This window comes from Labeo rohita, chromosome 2 (assembly GCF_022985175.1).
Source record: "Labeo rohita strain BAU-BD-2019 chromosome 2, IGBB_LRoh.1.0, whole genome shotgun sequence".
NCBI classification, from domain to species: Eukaryota; Metazoa; Chordata; class Actinopteri; order Cypriniformes; family Cyprinidae; genus Labeo; species Labeo rohita.
Window position 1 is genome coordinate 16,667,667 of NC_066870.1, and position 19,814 is coordinate 16,687,480.

Genomic DNA, 19,814 nt, shown 5'->3' on the forward strand with positions numbered 1-19,814 from the left:
AGTGGTGTTGCAGTGATGTTTGTCCTTCTCTAAGTTTCTCCTGTCACCACATATGATCATGGATCTCAACTAGAGTAACTATAAGGTTCTTGGTCACCAGTCTAACCAAAGCACTTCTCCATCAATTGCTCAGTTTGGTCAGGAAGCCAGCTCTACGAAGAGTCCTGGTTGTTTCAAACTTCTTCCATTAAGGGTAACGGAGACTACATGCTTCTGTGAACCTTCAAAGCAGCAGAATTTTTTTTCTGAACTCTTCCCCAGATGTGTGCCTTGATGCAGTCCTGTTTCTGAACTCTACAGGATGTTTTTCGACCTCAGGGCTTGTTTTTTTTCTCTGATATGCAATTTCAGCTGTTTGTTAAGATGTGTGTGCCTTTCCCAAATCATACCCATTTACCCGAATTTCCCCAGGTTCACTTCACTCAAAGTGTAGTAACATCTACAAGCAATTTGAATGCTTCTGAGCTAAATTTCAACTGTCCCAGATATATACTTATGCAATGGAATCATTTAAGTTTTTTATTTTTTAATAAATCTGCATAGACGTTAAAAACGTGTTTTTTGCTTTGCCATTATGGTGTATGGAGTGTATATCGGTGTAGGAAAAAAGGTCATTTAAAGCAGTTTAACATAAGGCAGCAACAACAAAAAAAAATGAAAGGGTATGAATACTTTTGCAAGGCACTGCATTCCGAAATCCTTGTCTTAGCAAAGGATTTCATGAAACAGATCTACCATGCTAGTAAACAGATAAGCCTGAATTATCCATATAGCCCTAAATGAGTGAAATGTAAAATTGTAAATGTACAATGTTAAGCATGAGTTAATAAACAGAAACAGATGTCAACAGCATCAAAACACAAAACAGCATGAAAACTTGCTATTCTCTTCATTAATCTCTACAACTAATGGCCAATATTCTGCAGCTTAGCACTTAAATTAATACATACCATTATACTAGTTGACTAACTGTAGGTGTTATTTCAAACAAGCGCAAAGTTAGTGTTAAAACACATGCAAACGGAAACGTCTATGTCACAATCCTTCATGCTGACACATGCCGGGACTGTGACTCACACTGACTTAAGCAGGCCACACACAGAGACACACACCAATTCATGCGGCATGTTTAGTGTGACACACATGCAACACATCCTGTTTATCTACTAGTGTAACACAGAACAGACAACTAATACAGACTCCTAAGCACACAAACCACTTGCATGAGAGTCAAAATAACTTACAGATTCTCCCACTCTCTGGAAGGACAAAACAAAATAACTTAGCATAAAAAAGCAAACCATTTTATTATGAAACATGAGAAAACAAATTCAAATAAACTGCAAAATTGACAATGGTCTTTATTCAACTTACGGTTTCATGTTGAAGATGTCCCGCACGGCCATGTTGGCCTCCCGGTGGCGGTTTCTCTCACTAATCAGCTTCTCTTTGGTCCAGGTCATATGGACCCGGTCAGACGTTGGCGTGGCTTTGTCGTTCAGAGTGGCATGGGACTTAGTGTTCCTGTCATGAATCAGCTGAGCCTGAAAGAGCAAGACATACTCCGTTTACAACAAAAAACTCCATTAATGTTCACTGAAAATGCCGTGGATAGCAGGTTGGCACGACCTAGATAGGCAAACTTTGTTAAAAGACCCACTGAAAAGATCAGCTTGGGCCAAGTGAATTTTCTTGGTGGTCCAGGCTGGTTTGGTTTGCTTGCTGATCAAGGTGGTTGACCAAGGAAGGATAAGCTAGCACCAGCACATTACAAAACCTGATCTTTTCAGCAGGGAATGAATGTTGTGGGAATGATGCGATACCCACAAATGGAGAAAAAAAACTACGGATTAGTAATTAGACTGACCACTGAGTAAAAGGCCAAAAACGTATACACCTTAAAGGGATAGTTCACTCAATAATGAAAATTTTGAAAGAATATTGTCCTTATTGACTTCCACAGTATTCCATAGTATAATGGGGACCAACAACTTGGTTCTTCAAAATATCTTCTTTTGTGTTCAATGTAAGAAAGAGACTTCTACAGGTTTGGAATGACATGAGGTTGAGCAAATAATAACAAAAAAAAAAAAAAAAAATTTTTGGGTGAACTGTTCCTTTAAACAAAATTAACCAAACAAATACACTATCATTCAAAAGCCTGGTGTCAGTATGATTTTAAGAAGTTATTACTTTCATTCAGAAATGATGCATTAAACAGCTCAAAGTGACATTAAAAGACATCTATAATGTTACAAAATGTTCCTATTCTCTTTTGAACTTCAAAAAAAAAAAAAACATTCACTGTTTTCGCAAAAAAAATTAAGCAGCACAACTGTTATGAGCATTGCTAAGTAGGAAATGTTTCTTGAGCATTAAATCAGTATATTAGAATGATTTCTGAAAGATCATGTGACACTGAAGACTGAAGTAGTGATGCTAAAAATTCAGCTTTGCATCACATGAATAAAACACATTTTAAAATAAATTAAAATAGAAAACAGCTGCATTTTTTTACTGTATTTTTAATCAGATAAAATGCAGACTTGGTGAGCATAAAAGATGTATTGAAAAAAAAAAAAAAAAAAAAAAAATATATATATATATATATATATATATATATATATTTTATTATTTTACTATTTGAATGATAGTGTAGTTTGATTAAATGAACAATCTTAAAACAAAGTATTATAATTAGTGGAGCTGCACACATTTGTACTCAAAACTCAGTAGTCGAGACATTCTCATGCTCTATAATGACATGCAGACATGCTGTAAACAAACTGAATTATGACATTTACAGGGCCACAGTCACAGTTCATTGCCATGTTATTGCTAAATAATAAGGAATTTTCAAATTCACGAGCTAAAAACCATAGCAGAAGTATAATTGCAAAAGGCAACCCTTGATGAAAGCTGTGGCTCTGTCATGTCATTCCACAGCTCCCAAGTCAGTGGAAACATTGTCCCTAGCTGAGCTCCACCTATAGCTCAGGCATCAGCCACAGTAGAAAAGAAGTAGTTGGGATGGAATGTGGTAGAAGCCTTGACAGAGAGTAAAAATATAAGATCAGTAAGCGGTAAACTCCTGAGCTACCTCCTCGTCCAGAATTACAGTTGGCACTTGCAACTTGTTGCTTTGAGTTGGTTTCTGTCCGCAGGGCTTCCTTCTGATGGAATTCCTGGATTCATCTGAGATGCTTTGAATCTTGCAGTCGCCACATAGCAAATAATCCAAAATTGTTAAGTAGGAAGAGAGGCCTCATGCAAAACAGAGCCCTAACTCTACTGCAAAAAATGCCTTGAAAACCTATGTCTGTACTGACTGCAAACATATTGATTTATACCTCATGTAGTCTAATAATAACCGGACAGCAATAACAATGCTGGAGATATATTACCTCTCTCTCCCGCTCTGTCTTAGAAAGCTGCATCTGCTTCAACATCTGAGAGCGTTGCTCCATCACAAGGGTCTTCTCATAGGTGAAGGCCGAGATATCGCCTGCATGCTACAAAGATATTGACATATTGAAAAGTTAAATTCCAGTATCTTGCAAACATTTCACCATATGTGACCCAGGACCACAAAACCAGTCATAAGGGTCAATTTTTGAAAATTGAGATTTATACATCATAAATAATCTTTCCATTGATGTATGGTTTGTTAGGATAGGACAATATTTGGCCGAGATACAACTATTTGAATACACAAATCTGAGGCTGCAAAAAAAATATTGAGAAAATTGCCTTTAAAGTTGTCCAAATGAAGTTCTTAATGATCTTTACTTAATTTCCTAATGATTTTTGGCATAAAAGAAAAATCAATCATTTTAACCCATACAGTGTATCTTTGGCTATTGCTACAATTATACCCCAGCGACTTAACACTGGTTTTGTGGTCCAGGGTCACATATAATATAATAAATATAATATAATATAATATAATTTTGAATATAATAACAATTTGAAATATTTTTACTATTTAAAATAACAGTTTTCTATTTGAATATATTTTAAAATGTAATTTATTCCTGTGATTTCAAAGCTGAATTTTCAGCATCATTACTCCAGTCACATGATCCTTCAGAAATCATTCTAATATTCAGATTTGTTCCTCAAAAAACATTTTGTTATAATAATAATAATAATAATAATAATAATAATAATAATATTATGTTAAAAACAGCTGGGTAGAATTTTTTCAGGACTCTTTGATGCAAAGAAAGTTCTGAAGATCAGCATTTATCTGACATAGAAATCTTTTGTAACATTATAAATGTTTATAAAAAACGTATACACGTATCTTTATCATTACTTTTGATCAATTTAATGCATCCTTGCTAAATAAAAATATTAATTTCTATAATTTCTTTAATTATAATTTATACTAACTTTTTATTTCAGGTAAACGCTGATCTTTGGATATTTCTATTCATCAAAGAATCCTGAAAGAAATGTATGCAACTGTTTTAAATACTAATAATGATAATAATAACAAATGTTTCTTGAACAGCAAATCAGCATATTAGAATGATTTATGATGGATCATGTGACACTGAAGACTGGGAGAATGATGCTAAAAATTTAGCTTTGATCACAGAAATAAATTACATTTTAAAATATATTCAAATAGAAAGCAGTTATTTTAAATAGTAAAAGTATTTCACAATTTTTGTGTTTTTGCTGTATGTTAAATCAAATAAATGTAGGCTAGGTAAGAGAATTCTTTAAAAAAACAATAAAAATCTTACTTTTGACTGATAATATAATATAATATAATATAATATAATACTTAAATTACAATGTGATTGATTGAAGCTTAAACTTCATATTACTAAATTATTTATTTATTTATTACTAAAATATTATAATTGATTTACATTAAAGCAGATCAAAATAGCATCTCACCATTTCCACAACTTCCACCTTAGCATCAAGACGCAGGTGGTACAAGAACATCTGTAGGTCTTTCTTCATCTGGATGCTGTTGTCATCCATCTGAGCCACTGTGAAGATCCTCATCTTACACCTTCTCCAAACCTACATGATTTCATAGAGAGAAAAGCACTGTCAAACTATTGGTAAAAAAAAAACAAGAAGAATGCAGTTTTCTGTATCCAACATTCTACTGCCTTCTACCTTGTGCTGACGGAGCAGGAACGGAAGAAGCATGAGCAGACCACCATCATGAACAATCCACCAGACATCAATGGTACCCTCAGCTAACCGGTCCTGGTTTGTGGGAAATGTATCGATGTTTTTCGCCACTAATAAGGCCTGGTGGGCAGCTGTCGTCTCTCTGACGGTTTCTTTGGGACAAAACATTTAAGTTCTTAATATTTTGTCAAACTGATTTGTTTTCACATGTTTGTAAAAAAATTACAGACAAGGCTTAAGCATTTCAACTGAAAGAAACTTGCACTGACTGATCTTAAAATATATCAGTGCCTTTGTTTTGTCTCAAGATGCACACCAGTAATGTTTTTTTTCTAAGTACGTTTATAAAATAATTACTTAAATGTCCTAATTGAACTATGGTCCTAATCCTGGTTTAGTCTAAGACCTGTCGGTGAAACCGGGCCTATATTTCACAAAACCGATCTAAAATGATGTGGATTTATTGTAATACTGCAGCATTTTTGGTACTTTGAAACCTAAGCCTACAAAAGTTCACTCAAAATAAAGCTTAACCCTTATAATCTTCAATAATATTCGCTGACCTCATTGCCATAAGCTGATTATCTAACTTTATGGTAGCTTAGTATCAGAAAATGACACATGCGCACCGATGAAGTTCTTCCAGGAGAGGGAGCTCTCTGCCTGTCTCCAGTTGCCGGGCCAGGCCATCAGCACTGAATTGTGTTTCATGCCACCCAGGCCTGCAGACTGGATCAGGTGAGAGAAACCATCCCGCTGGTTAGAGGACACCACCACATGACAGAAACCCTTCGTTTTCTCCTTAGCCATGGCCGCTTTGATATTCTGTGAAGAAGAAAACAAGGTAATGTTAATAAGTTAACATTATGTGGAATCATTTTCTGGAGCTGACGTATGCTGAGCTGAGTACATATGCTGGTCTATCACTACTAATCCCCTGAGCTTTATGTAACAAACTGAAAAAACTGACTACAGGGGAGATAAAAAATTATTGTAAGGTGAGGAATCTAAAAGGAATTTGTTTTGTAAGATATAAAATGCCACGACAAGTCATAAACACATTACAAGGACTTTCACTCTTGAGTAATCAGCAGTTAAGTGTCTTGCTCAAGGGCACAATGGTCATGGCTTGTTTCTTGTGAGGTTTGAGCCAGCAACCTTTTGTTAAAGGGATATTCTCCCAAAAATAAAATTCTGTCATTAATTACTCACCCTCAAGTTGTTCCAAACCTGTAAGACCTTCGTTCATCTTCAGAACAAAAGTTAAGACATTTTTGATGAAATCTGAGAGATTTCTGACCTTGCATAGACAACAATGCAACTGACATGTTCAAGGCCCAGAAAGGTAGTAAGGACATCATTTAAAAAGTCCATGTGACATCAGTGATTCAACCTTAATTTTATGAAGCTACGATAATACTTTTTGTGCACAAAGCAAACAAAAAAACTACCTTTGAACATGATAGTACCACTGCTGTCTATGCATGATCAGAAAGCTCTCAGATTTCATAAAAAATATCTTCATCTGTGTTCCAAAGATAATTGAAGTTTTGGGTTTGAAATGACATGAGGGTGAATAATTAATGATAGAATTTTCATTTAACCAGCCCTGAGTATTCACACACATTTACAATTAATGCTTTCGACTGTGTCAAATTTCTATGTGAAATTGATTTGGTTTTAACTGTGTGCCTTCACCTTTTCAGAAAGCTTAGCATCTGCCTCACGAGCCATGTAGGTGCCCTCCAAGACTGAGCAGACAATGGTCAAGCCTTTCCCAGCCTTCAGCTGTGAGGTGAAGGACAGCAGACGTGGATGTTTCACCCCCAAGTCAGAGTCCAACTTTAGGAGCACCAACAGCTGAGGTCTGGAAGACGAGATACATTTGAAATATCTGCCTTAGATTCTGTCAAGTAGGAAGAAGTGCTGTTTTTGTGGACGCTCACCTCCAGTTCTTGGTGTGAGGTGGTGCCTCCTCCAGTTTTATTAGGGCATATTGAGCTGCGTTGAGGGATAACCCTCGAATCCCATCTCCCCATTCTTTCTCTGCCCTGAGGGGTGTTTGGGGAATTAAATGGAGAGTTAATATAGAACATTTTATTTTAAAACACAGTGAATCTGATGGACACCCGCTTACCCTCTATATTCAATGTATTTGTAGATGCATCCAGAAATCAGTATGACAACCAAAGCATAGTACCAAGATGAGACAAACATGAGGGAAAGACTCAGGCTCATCCCAAGAAAAGAGAGGGTCCTGCAGACATTTAAACAAAATCAATGGTTCATTTAATGGTAGTTTTTACAATCAAACATTAACTCAGACCGGTCCATTATACCTCAATTTACATGCAGGACTAATGGAACTAATAAGCATTACACTACACTTGTTTGGTTAATGAAAACCCAATGTCCATGTAACAGCATGAATTTGTTGGGCATGTAGGACAACAAAACGTGCACTTCCCACAAAGCTGATGCTTGTTGAAGAGAACCAAGGATTTTTTTTCTCCATTTCTATTACCAGTGGAGTTTGGGTTCCTTGCTACTGTTGCTTTAAGTATTATTGAATTGACTGTATTCACATTGTTAGACTAGTCTTAGGTTAGTCATCTAATTTTTTTCTCAAGGTCATAACTTTTTAAGTCAGTTACAAGGTGGACTGGTCTAATTTGAATCTATTGAGTAAGACCGATTACCCCCTTGGCTAACTACTACTAGTCTTAAAGGGGTGATGAACTTGATATTTTCACACATAAGAGGTCATTGTACTATAAAAACATCCTGTACATTTCAGAACAGGCATGTTGACAGACAGCCACTGTATGAGTGCTAAAACACCGCCTCCGCAATGTTGTTGTTATGTTTTTTTGATGTGAAAATCATAATAACATTATAAGGAGACCTCGGAGAACAGTACAAAATAATCAAAAAGTTAGTTCATGACCCCTTTAACATAATGGCTATGTTTATGCAACTTGTCCCTGAACTAAGCTGGATGATGACATCACTGTTTTCTACTGGGCGGCTTTACTGAAATGAACTACTTTGATAAGTGACGATCTTTACACAGTTATTGAACGGAGCTGAATCAACACTGGACTGACCTCAGCTGAACAAAGACACTATTGTTTTTTTTTTTTGTTTTGTATTAGAGCGGCATTACAGCAGAATTGATCTCTGTTTGCACTTTTGAATCACTATTTTCCCATTTATCCTTATAAAGCTGCTTTGAAATAATCTGTATTGTATAAAGCGCTATATAAATAAAGGTGACTTGACTTGTTGCTGTAATAATCAAAGAGGGACTTACCAGTGGTAGAACTTGAATCTCGGCCTCCAATTTGGGGTGCGCAGAAGTGTTTGGACAGCACAGGCCAAGTTTACAAAAAGGTAACACATCAAGAAAAACCTGCAAAGTAGAAATTGGAAGCTGGGTTTTTAATAGTTAATTGACACTATATTAGAAAAAAAAGTGTCTAATGTCGTTTGAATCCTCGGCTCATGATGCCTCAGTTTTGAATGTGAAATTTGCAATAAAGGCAAAAAATGTCAAAAAGTAGATTTTTAAAAAAAATAAAAAGACATTTCTTAAAAAACAAAATTGGCAGGTGACGTTTGAGCACCTGTTAGACAAGGTTAACAGAGGACGTTCGACTCAAGGCCCCAAAGTCTGAGAGAAATTTAAAAGAAATTTTTCACACATAAGCACAATATTTGTATCATGCAATAGAACTCCTCATTCCGGACAACTCTGGCTCTAGAACCACTGCTGTCAACCAAATCCTTTGTTAAATGATTGAGAAGACGTAAAAAAACTATTTCTGCGAACTAGTCCTACGTTTTTTGCTCAATCTGGAAAAAACCACTGCAGTACAATTCTCTTGAGTCTCTAGGCCAATAATTATCAACATAAATGTTGAAGTTTACCCTTTGGAAAGATATAACAGGGTCGTTTGGAAAAGGGGCCTGTCCAAGTTAACCAAAATCCTATAAAGTCTAAAGCAAAACTCACGAAACCTGCTGAGCACATGCGACAGGTTATTCTAAACAAGCATGCACAGTTTTAAGGAGATCGGACCACCACAGCTGGCACTATAACAGTCATAAACATAAAAAAACATAATATTTCTTTGGTAAATTACCTGAATTTGCCAAAAATGTTTTTTTGTTAATCATTGATTTAGGTGGTTAAAGGCTTGCTAAAAAATGTCTTATTTCATATGTGCTTAAACGCCTTAAAGCACTTGAACTCAGATAATCGCTGCTTGCAGCTATATTTGTTAATTGAAATTAAATGAAAATGGGAAAAAAAAAAATCAGCTAACATTTAGAACTTATACTAAAATGTAATAAAATATATAAATCTAAAAGACAAAAACACACAACAAAATCTTTAACATAATAAAACTAACAATAATTAAAATTCAAACTATTAACTAAATCTATAACAGTATCTCAATGATATTAAAATAACACTGCATGTGATGACAACATTTACTGTCCAGGCACAATTATAATACAAAATTTCACTGATACACATATTTTATAATATTCACAAAATTATACATATTAATAAAAAATATTAAATAATAAGTGTTAAAAAATAACTTATGTTTAACTGTAAATATGTTCATCATAAAATCATTTTGTCACAAATCTCTATTGTTACAATTTGCTTGGAAGTTGATATTTGTGTAACATTTTATGGCATGTTGTAGAAAAACACACATACAAAACATATTTTAATTTAATTTTAAGTTGTTTGTCATTGTGATAAAATAAAAGTGATTGCATCTTAAATATATTTAATGACTTAATTTAGTCAAGCAATGAGTATTTTAATGCACTTTTGCATTTTTTACGGTTTGAAATTGTAAAACTTTAAATTTCAAGCTTTTACTCCCTTAAATCAGTACAAACTGTAGACGAAAAAAGATTCTGTCCAGGTCTAGTTATGTCACAAAGTAAAGATGTGAAAGTAACACACTCACATTGAGAGGATGGGAGCAACAAGATCCAGGGAACCAATGAGAATCCCAATCTCACAGATCACTGCAGTTAGGAGTAAGGCCCAGGTTGGCTCACCGTTTGATTTACTACGACCAAACACCTACCAGTAAGAAGTCATCATGTTAGGCTTCATAGTCAAGACAATTTTATCAAGTGCTTTGGACACTTTCATTTCTTTCTTTCAATACAATTCAAACACACTTGTGCCTCAAGACATGTAAATATGCCTTTACGTAATATAAGATCACAGCCAGGGCATGTTGTTACCTGTAAGAATGGCATGATGCCATCTCGAGCTATAGCCTGGAGGATCCTGGGAGCACCGGTGAGGCTCTGTAGCCCCGCCCCACAACAGGAGAAAAATGAGCCAATCACAATCACCCATGACGATGGCCAAGCTAGTGTTGCCACAACTAGAGTCCCTTTAACTGACTCTCCATACCTATTACGAAAGCAAGCATGCAGAAACACATAAAACAGGAAGAACGTATTACATGCGTAAACAGTGACTGCAGATCTAAACTGATTTAGCAAGCATTTTTGTTAACCACTGGTATTACCAAATAGCACTCACTTGTCTCGAAGTACCACACCTTCAATACATGCTCCAAATAACACCACACAGGAAATGTCTGTTTAGCATAATTAAGGTATACATCTGACTTGTTAAATATTGTAATTGTAAGATTATTTCAAAATAAGCAGTTTAAAATTCTTTCCCTAGAGGCATCATTTTTGGCAGGAAAAGATACAGATAATGGACGTGGTTGCAATAGCCATAATAGTACCAGTGGGAATGGACCTCTGAGGGTCTCTAAGATCTCCAGACCTGTTGGACCCCGCCATGATTCCTGTGAAAATCAGAGAAAGTGTTTAATAATAAAGCATTTTAAAGCACTTTTCCCACAGCAAGTAGTTTAACTAAACTTTTCAATAGTGTTGTTTGTTTTTAGAAACCACAGTTTTTTTAAGTGAAGCTATTTGATGTATCAGGAATCAAGGTAGTGTTGACAGAGTCTATAATGTGACACATTTTTTTTCCTGTGTGTACAGTAAACAATGGCAGCGATGCCAGATTCACTGAAGAATCACTCTTTTGACTTTGTTCCTTCTAAATAATCGGCCAAGCGGGTTAGAAAAATGCTCTTTAAATTGTTTGCACAGATCACTCACACGTGAAATCATTTGAAGAGGTTTCTCCCTCTGTAAAACGTGATAACAAAATGAGCAGTCAATTAAGTCAATATTTACCCGCAATCCACTGAAAACAAATTAGCAGATTTGAAGCCAAAACCGTATCAAAACACTAAAAACACATGGAAGCTCAAGTAACATTGTGAAGGGCTCATATACTGCTCACATTTGTACTACTTTTGGCCTTAATAAACATAATTGTTTTTACATAAACAACTGGAAGTGACACACTGTAACGCCGTCTATTTCAGATGCCGTCACACCCCACAACCTTATCATCTGCACAGAGAAACTGGAGCTTAAAATACACACATAATTACTATTCTAGACTGCGTTTACACTGGCACAAAAATTAGATTTTTTGCTCACATCTGAAACATAACGGAATTTGTTGCGCACGTGTAAACAAAAATCCGCAGAAGACTTGTTTTTTCGCATCTCATCTGAGCCACTTACAAATAGGGATGGGTAAGAAAATATGGATTTCTCAATTTTAATCGATTCTCATTTTTACGAAACAATATAGATTCTTAATGTCAAGAATTACTTACTGTAGCCTGTTTTCAGTTAACGAATAGAACATTGTAGCACACCTCCCATCCAATAAATCGCAATACATTTTGTACTTTGTTGCTTCTGATATGAAACAAAGTCTCAGATTTCAAATTCTGTTCATTTTATTGAATATCCAAACAATAAATGCCGTTTGGTGCCGTTAAATGTGGAGTTACAGATCGCACCCTGATAGCACACGTATATCTCGGAGACGTCTATTTGACGTCTACATTTACATCTGCAAGACATATTTTTGTTTGCTCATCTGCAATTTCCTATCAGATGTCAAATAGACGTCTATTAGATGTCTTTAAGATGTTCATGATTTAGAATGTATGTAAAACTGACGTCTTACAGACGTCTGTCAGATGTTTGTACACAGCAGATGCTTTACAGATCAAGTGATTTTTAACAGACATCTTGCAGACGTACGTGTGCTATCTGGGCTGTAGACCCTCAGTTCAAGAAAAGCGGCACGTGATCTCTTCCGCTTTAATACCAGTAACAGAGTGAAAAAAAAAAAACATCCGAATGTATGTTAAAAGAAAGAGTGCAACTTACCAAAATCCGACTCATGCAATCGCGTTTCAACCATGCAACGACGTCAGTATAACAGTTTGTGAACATAAACATTTACCACAGAAAAAACATATTCTGTGACCATAAACTATTTAGTCAGCTACACTGTAAAAAATAAAAAACACAATTTGTTGAGTCAGCTTAAAATAATTTGTTACCCTGCTGCCTTAAAATTTTAAGTTCAGTCAACTAAAATAAGTTTATTCAACTTGAAATGTTAACAGATGGGTAACGCAGCTGCCTTAAAATTTGAAGTTAATTCAACTCAAATATCTAAGTTGTCACTTAGTATAATTTAACATTTCAAGTTGAATAAACTTTTTTTGAGTAGACTGAACTTAAAACTTTAAGGCAGCCAGGTTACAAAATATTTTAAGTTGACTCAACAAATTGTTTTTTACAGTGTAGGTAATCAACTCCAGAGAGAAGCATTTTGCTAAATATATGAACCATATAACATATTCATTATAATTTTTACAGTTCTTCAATGTTTAATTTATGTTTAAATAAATGTGTCAAGTTTTTATGACAGCCACCATTAAAATGTTTATATTTCAAAAAACAAATTGGAGTAGAAATAATTATGTAATTGTAACTATACAATGTAATTTAAGTGTTGTATCAGTTAATTTGAACTTTTCAATATTATAGTAATAATACTATAGTACCAACTGACTCTCATGTATGTTTTACATTTGTTGAGAATTTTTTTTTCTTTGAGAGAATTTTATTGGACCCAATATATATCCAAAATAATCTATAGAGTCTGAAACTCAAATTGAATTGCAAGCTTGTGAATCACAATCAAATCGAATCGTGAAATTTGTGTAAAAACCCAGCCCTACTTTCAAATGTGGTTTTAAATCAGATACATAACCGATATCTGGACAACCAACCTAAACACACATATCCATTTAGTAAAGCTTGTTGGTTTAATTACAAAACAACTAAATTATCACCTCAGTCTGAGAAATATAACGCAGCTTTTAGTAGCAAAGCTGTTGTATTTATAAAATTCACAGGGCCGAGGTTAAAAACCAGTCCCTGAATGTTGTGTAATTTCTTAGCTGCATATAAAGATCCCGTCTCAATAAAATGTGAGCGCATACAGAAAACCGGCATTAAAATGCTATCTTTATGGGCAAACGTGTCGTACTCGTGTTGTAATGGCTTCAAGCTCCAGTGAAATATCTTTACAATCCTCAGTTAAATCTATTTTCTGTTTCTGTTCTGTTTTACTTCTTCAGTGGCAATTGTCATTTCTGACCCTGGACCACAAAACCAGTCATAATGGTCAGTTACACTACCTGAATGGTCAAATACATTATCTGAAAGCTGATAAATAAGCTTTCCATTGATGTATGGTTTTTAGGATAGGACAATATTTGGCCGAGGTACAGCTATTTGAAAATCTGGAATCTGAGGGTGCAAAAAAAAAAAAAAAAAAAAAAAAAATTATTGAGAAAATCACCTTTAAAGTTCTTAGCAATGCATAGTCAAAAAATAAGATTTGATATATGGTAGGAGATTTACAAAATATCTTCACGGAACATGATCTTTACTTAATACCCTAATGATTTTTGGCATAAAAGAAATAATTTTGACCCATACAATGTACTGTTGGCTATTGCTACAAATATACCCGTTCTACTTACGACTGGTTTTGTGGTCCAGGGTCACATTTATGTATTCATCTAATAACAGAGCACTGTCATTTTACTACAACTGCACATCAACAAAATAAAAGTGCACAACTGACACAACATGCTGTTTTCTTATGTATGTAAAGCCTACAAGATATTGTAAAGTTATGCAGATAGAGGTATAGTTTAGGAGAGTTTAGGCCTTGTGGTCACTTTTCCATGCGAACTCATGAACCAGGTCAACTGAACTGTTGCACAGAAAAAAAAATGCAGTCGTGTTCACTACTAATATGTGACCCTGGACCACAAAACCAGTGTTAAGTCGCTGGGGTATATTTGTAGCAATAGCCAAAAATACATTGTATGGGTCAAAATTATAGATTTTTCTTTTTCTTTTATGTCAAAAATCATTAGGAAATTAAGTAAAGATCATGTTCCATGAAGATATTTAGTAAAGTTCCTACTTTAAAAATATGAAAATTTTAATTTTTGATTAGTAATATACATTGTTAAGAATTTTATTTGAACAATTTTTTGTACCCTCAGATTCCAGATTTTCAAATTGTATCTCGGCCAGATTTTGTCCTATCGTAACAAGCCATAGATCTATGGAAAGTTTATTTATTCAGCTTTCATGTGAGGTATAAATCTCAATTTTGAAACATTGACCCTTATCCGATTTTGTGATCCTGGGTCACATATGATGATTTTTGTCATTTTGGAGCATCAAAATACCACTTTCATTTTAATTATATTGAAATCCACCAGTAGGGGTGCGCGGGGCACAAACTAACGCGGGGTTAATCGTAACACCCTGATTATACAGAGCCTCAGCGTTACCGCTTCTCATTTACTTTGAATGGAGTGACGTCAAGCGTTGCCGAACTGAATTATGGGTCCGTTGCGTCGCGTCACTGGTGTTGCTCGTGGCAGAAGTTAAAAAATTTTCAACTTTTTTTTTTTTTTTTTTTTTTTTTTTTTTAAGTCTTTTATTTATTGTTTGGCCATTTGTCTGAACCCCTGGCTCTTTTCCTTGGCATCTGTTTTCTCACATTTGTATTCTCTAAGCAGATGTTTAAAAAAAAATGAACTTTTCAAGCGCCAACGCAGGTGTCAATGTGCCCCTCGCATGTTACAATGCACTCCACATACGGGGCATGTTGTCACTTTTCACTTCCTTTCTTTTGAGGTAAATAATGAAAAACGTATACACTGTAATTATGAAACAAAGCGACATATTTGTACAAGACAAGTGTGAAATTAATGTGGATAAAAAATTTTCCTCTGAACCCCATGTGGATTTACACAAACTGAGAAATTCAAGAAGTGTTAGGTTGTGCCCGTGCTCCCCTAATACAAAAATTCACCTTTCTACAGAAGAAAGAAAGTCATACTGGTTTGAAATAGGCCTACCTGTAACCGAAGGGAAGTAGATTCCAACCAGAAGGGTGAAGAAGGTAGTGATGTCACTGAGGACATAATTTGAAATGTTCTTGGGGTTTTCCAAAGCCGATTCTGAACTCTGTCCCTCCTTCTCTACTATCGCCCTGTATTCTCCATAGTGTCCCCACATGTTATCTAGGAGAAACTTTGACACTTAAACTTTGACACTTAGTAAAACACTGAGCTACCTAAACTGAAGTGTTATGTTTGAGAAAATGCATGCAGGTTATAAAACAAACAAACTGACTGCTTAATTTTATTATCATCAAGAAATCTGGTCGTGTACAACTAACTGTTAAGTTAAATGAGATTTGTATAGCTTGGTGTGTAATTTTATTTGAGTATTCACCTGATATGACCCCGCTGAGCAAGCCAGGAACTGCCTGAATCTCTGTTAAATTGTTAGCTTTGAAGTATTTATCGCAAGTTTCAACTGAGTCACCTTCACAAAAACGCTTCCATAGTTCAGTGGTTACGTTGTTCATGACGTCTTTCTTTAGACACTTGTCAAACTTAGAATTTTGCAGGGTGCGGTTGCCTAGCAGACAGACTCTGTTGATGCACAAAAGAGACCATAAATATAACTGTGTTCAAATAAAATGCTCCACCACATTTGATAGATCTTAAACAATTAAACATTGTAAATTAATCAAACCCTAAGCCACAGGCATTTCTAGACCCTATTTAGACTACAACAACAAAAAAAAGAGTCCAGAAACTCAGGTGTTCTCACAGCAATTCGTACATACTTTACAAGGTGGCTAATTCATACGAATTCATGTTTTGTGAAAAATTCATACAAATGACCACCCTTAACCCTGCCCCTAAACTTACCCCTTACAGAAAATGTACAAAATCACACGAGTAAGGGTTGTACGAATTAGCCAACTCGTAAAATATGTTCGAATTGGTTGTGAGATAGCGTCCCGCCCACTAAATGCTGCCAAGATTATCATAAGGACATAAATGTGACCCTGGACCACAAAACCAGTCATAAGAGTCCATTTTTTTTTAATTGAGATCATCTATCTATCTGAAACTGAATAGACAGACAAAATAGATAGGACAAAATTTGGCCGAGACACAACTATTTGAAATTCTGGAATCTGAGGGTGCAAAAAAAAAAAAATCAAACAAATTAAGAAAATCGCCTTTAAAGTTGAATGAAGTTCTTAGCTATGCATATTACTAATCAAAAATTAAGTTTTGATATATTTACGGTAGGAAATGTACAAAATATCTTCATGGAACATGATCTTTACTTAATATCCTAATTATTTTTGGAATAAAAGAAAAATCGATAATTTTAACCCATACAATGTATTTTTGGCTATTGTTACAAATATACCTGTGATACTTATGACTGGTTTTGTGGTCCAGGGTCACAAATAGGACACATTTTTGTGTGGCAAAAGCGAAAGTACACGCTAAAATGTTTTGAAAAGTCTTGTGACACAGCACAGCACCAGAGACTTAAATGTGAGACATAATAACTTACAACAGAAACGCAGCATAAAGTTTAATGCTGTAGGGCGTTTAAATGTCCATGTAAAAAAACAAATCACAGCACTACTCACTGAGAATCGGGAGGCCTGATGGCAGATTGGATGACCCCTGCATAGATGGCCATAATTGACAGCATTACGCAGGACAGGAAGACCAAAGCCAGCTTGTTGACATATTTCACTCCAACAAACACTACTAGAGACATGATAGCTAAACAGCATGTCCCATAAATGCGCATGTCATTTTGCATTCCAGCATCTCCAGTTTCTGATTTAAACACCGCTGCACTGGGCATTATGTATGTCTGTAACAGGGTATAAATGTAAAGAAAGGGTTATTGTTGCATAAGTTAATGTGATTTTAGAGGTTATGTCTAGGGCAATGAAAGGCTAAGTTAATGATAGAATCTGCTGACTTGTTTAATTCAGTGCTGACACAAGCTCTTCTGTAGTGCTGAATGAGTCCTGTATTTGTTTGCAAGAAATTGTTAATGCTGGTCTGTAAGTTTTGACTCACCAAAAAAATTTCCATGGTTCCCAGTATGTACATAGAACCTGCAAATGTGGTGCCCAAGTAGAAACAAAAACCCACTGCTCCTCCAAACTCTGGGCCTAATGCTCTAGAGATCATGTAGTAGGAACCACCAGCTAAAGTGGGAAGAGAAGAGAATCAAGTTAACTATTAACAAATATGGAGTCAATAATAATATTAAAAATAATATATAAATGAGTGACAAAGCAGACTGAATCATACCAGGCACCACACCATTAGTCGCAATGGCACTCATTGAAATTGCAGTCAGCATGGTCTAGAGATAAGAAAAAAGGCAGATTTAGTTTTTTGTCCCTGCTGAAAAAAACAGTTAAAACCAGCCTAGGCTGGTTGGCTGGCTTAGCTGGTTTAACATGGAAGTAGCTGGTCTCCCAGCCTGACCAGCTAAGGAAGTGGCCAAAACCCCTCTAAAACTAGCCTGCTGACCAGCTAAAACCAGCCACCCAGCTTGGTTTTAGCTGTTTTTTTCAGCCGGGGTATGATCAAAATTCTAAATATTTTGTTTAAATGTGACCATAAAAATACCTCAAATGACCAAAATTACGTAGACGCAAAAAGACAAACCTGCCTGTATATGCTTGCTGCAGGGTTAATGAGTTTTTTGTCTTGAATATTTAATTTAGTTTTTATTTTATTTAACTTCATTTTTTGTTAGAATTCACCTTTAGTTTTTAATTGTTCCAGAGCTTTCCAGTTTTACTTAATAGGGCTGCCAAAGTTAATGTTAAAACTGGTATCTTTTAAAAATGTGTAACATCTGTGTGTACACGGATACAGGACAATCTTATCAAAACAAATGGACAAAGGTAACACTTTATTTTGATAGTCCACTTTAGACATTCTACTAACTTCTAGTAACTTTGCAACTACATGTAGTCTTATACTGTAGTTAGTAGCATGTCTAAAGTGGACTGTCAAAATAAAGTGTATTTGTATGTAAACCCAAATAAAAAATAAAAAATAAAATAAAAAATAAAAAATATGTAAGTGTAACCCCACCCCCAAAAAAAACCTTTTTAGTTTACGTTGTTGGTGATTCCCCATAAGTTTGCCAAATTAAACGATCCATGGCTAAATTTTTCCGTTCATTGTGACTGATTAAAAAAAAAAAAAAAAAAACTGTCAGCTTCCTGCTACCCACAGTCATTTTTTCCTGTACGGATATGTCTTGACACGCATGGGTGAATTATGCGTGCAGTTTCTTAAGAAATCCATTCTGACAATGCTCTAGAAAAATCATTATTATAAATTCATCAACGTGCATATTGGTAAAGACATGGTTTGAAAGATGGATTTTTTTTTCCAAAGATTTCAAGTTTTATAATATACTATGTATTTTATTATAATAACAATAATAATTTGTGTTCATTTTGCTCTAATTGGAATGTCTATTTACACCAAGTGCAAATAGCTACCCTTGTTTACTGAGGCTATTTACACTAACATCACCCATGTGTAACAGAGTTAGACAACACTGCAAAAGATGCCTGTTAAACAGCAGCTCCAGTGGGGTATGTAATAAAGTGTGCAGCGATTATGTTTTGATGCGATCGACCCGAGTTCAAATCCACCTTTTGCCAAACTCCTTTTAATAGTTTTAATAAAAAATGATAATTTACATTCAATATATCCTTATTACATACTGTTTTATAAAGTACTACAATACTGAGGCGCAGACATTCACTACTATTTACACTAAGTAGTATAAACAGCATCTAACTACTATTATTGCAAAGAAAATACTCCTATTTTTACATAGTGTAAATAGAATCTATTGCCATCTTAAAAATGTGTTTATTGCAGTCCAGTTTTTTATTTAAATAAAACCAGTACCAGACTTTAAATAGGCTAGTAAAATTCTTCCACTCCATTTCGAAATGATCTCAGTTTATGCACAGAGGCACTGTCATGCTGAAACTGCTGGCATACAGTTTGAAGCACATAGTTGTCTAAAATGTCACTGTATGCTATAGAATCAACATTTTTGTCACTGGAATCTCATAATTATCTGAGCCAAATCCGATAATTATAAGGAAGCGTTGACGTACTTTTGGCCACGTCAAGTTTTTCATTAGTTTGTGTGACAACACTGTCAAAACTGACAAAAAGGCATTTTTTTAATTGAAGTGATTGAAAAAAATGGCTTTTGTGTCTTTCCGCACCTGGATA

At 35.1% G+C, this 19,814-nt stretch overlaps 1 protein-coding gene across 4 annotated transcripts in view; it reads right to left on the bottom strand.

The window, feature by feature from the left end:
* slc12a7a (solute carrier family 12 member 7a) overlaps positions 1–19,814 on the bottom strand; it is a 29,941-nt gene that overhangs the window by 2,436 nt on the left and 7,691 nt on the right. The window contains exons 5-24 of one of the 4 annotated variants that reach the window (XM_051128860.1): positions 17,847–17,901; positions 17,610–17,740; positions 17,165–17,397; positions 15,937–16,139; positions 15,558–15,722; positions 10,926–11,024; positions 10,748–10,805; positions 10,441–10,615; positions 10,155–10,273; positions 8,474–8,572; positions 7,298–7,417; positions 7,107–7,211; positions 6,859–7,027; positions 5,790–5,985; positions 5,143–5,312; positions 4,912–5,043; positions 3,405–3,512; positions 3,101–3,211; positions 1,375–1,544; positions 1,245–1,259 (exon numbers count right to left, since the gene is read on the bottom strand). In XM_051128860.1, the coding sequence (XP_050984817.1) occupies positions 1,245–1,259; positions 1,375–1,544; positions 3,101–3,211; positions 3,405–3,512; positions 4,912–5,043; positions 5,143–5,312; positions 5,790–5,985; positions 6,859–7,027; positions 7,107–7,211; positions 7,298–7,417; positions 8,474–8,572; positions 10,155–10,273; positions 10,441–10,615; positions 10,748–10,805; positions 10,926–11,024; positions 15,558–15,722; positions 15,937–16,139; positions 17,165–17,397; positions 17,610–17,740; positions 17,847–17,901 (2,633 nt within the window). The remainder of the gene's footprint in view (positions 1–1,244; positions 1,260–1,374; positions 1,545–3,100; positions 3,212–3,404; positions 3,513–4,911; positions 5,044–5,142; positions 5,313–5,789; positions 5,986–6,858; positions 7,028–7,106; positions 7,212–7,297; positions 7,418–8,473; positions 8,573–10,154; positions 10,274–10,440; positions 10,616–10,747; positions 10,806–10,925; positions 11,025–15,557; positions 15,723–15,936; positions 16,140–17,164; positions 17,398–17,609; positions 17,741–17,846; positions 17,902–19,814) is intronic. The other 3 variants (XM_051128868.1, XM_051128875.1, XM_051128885.1) reach the window with 3 other exon arrangements.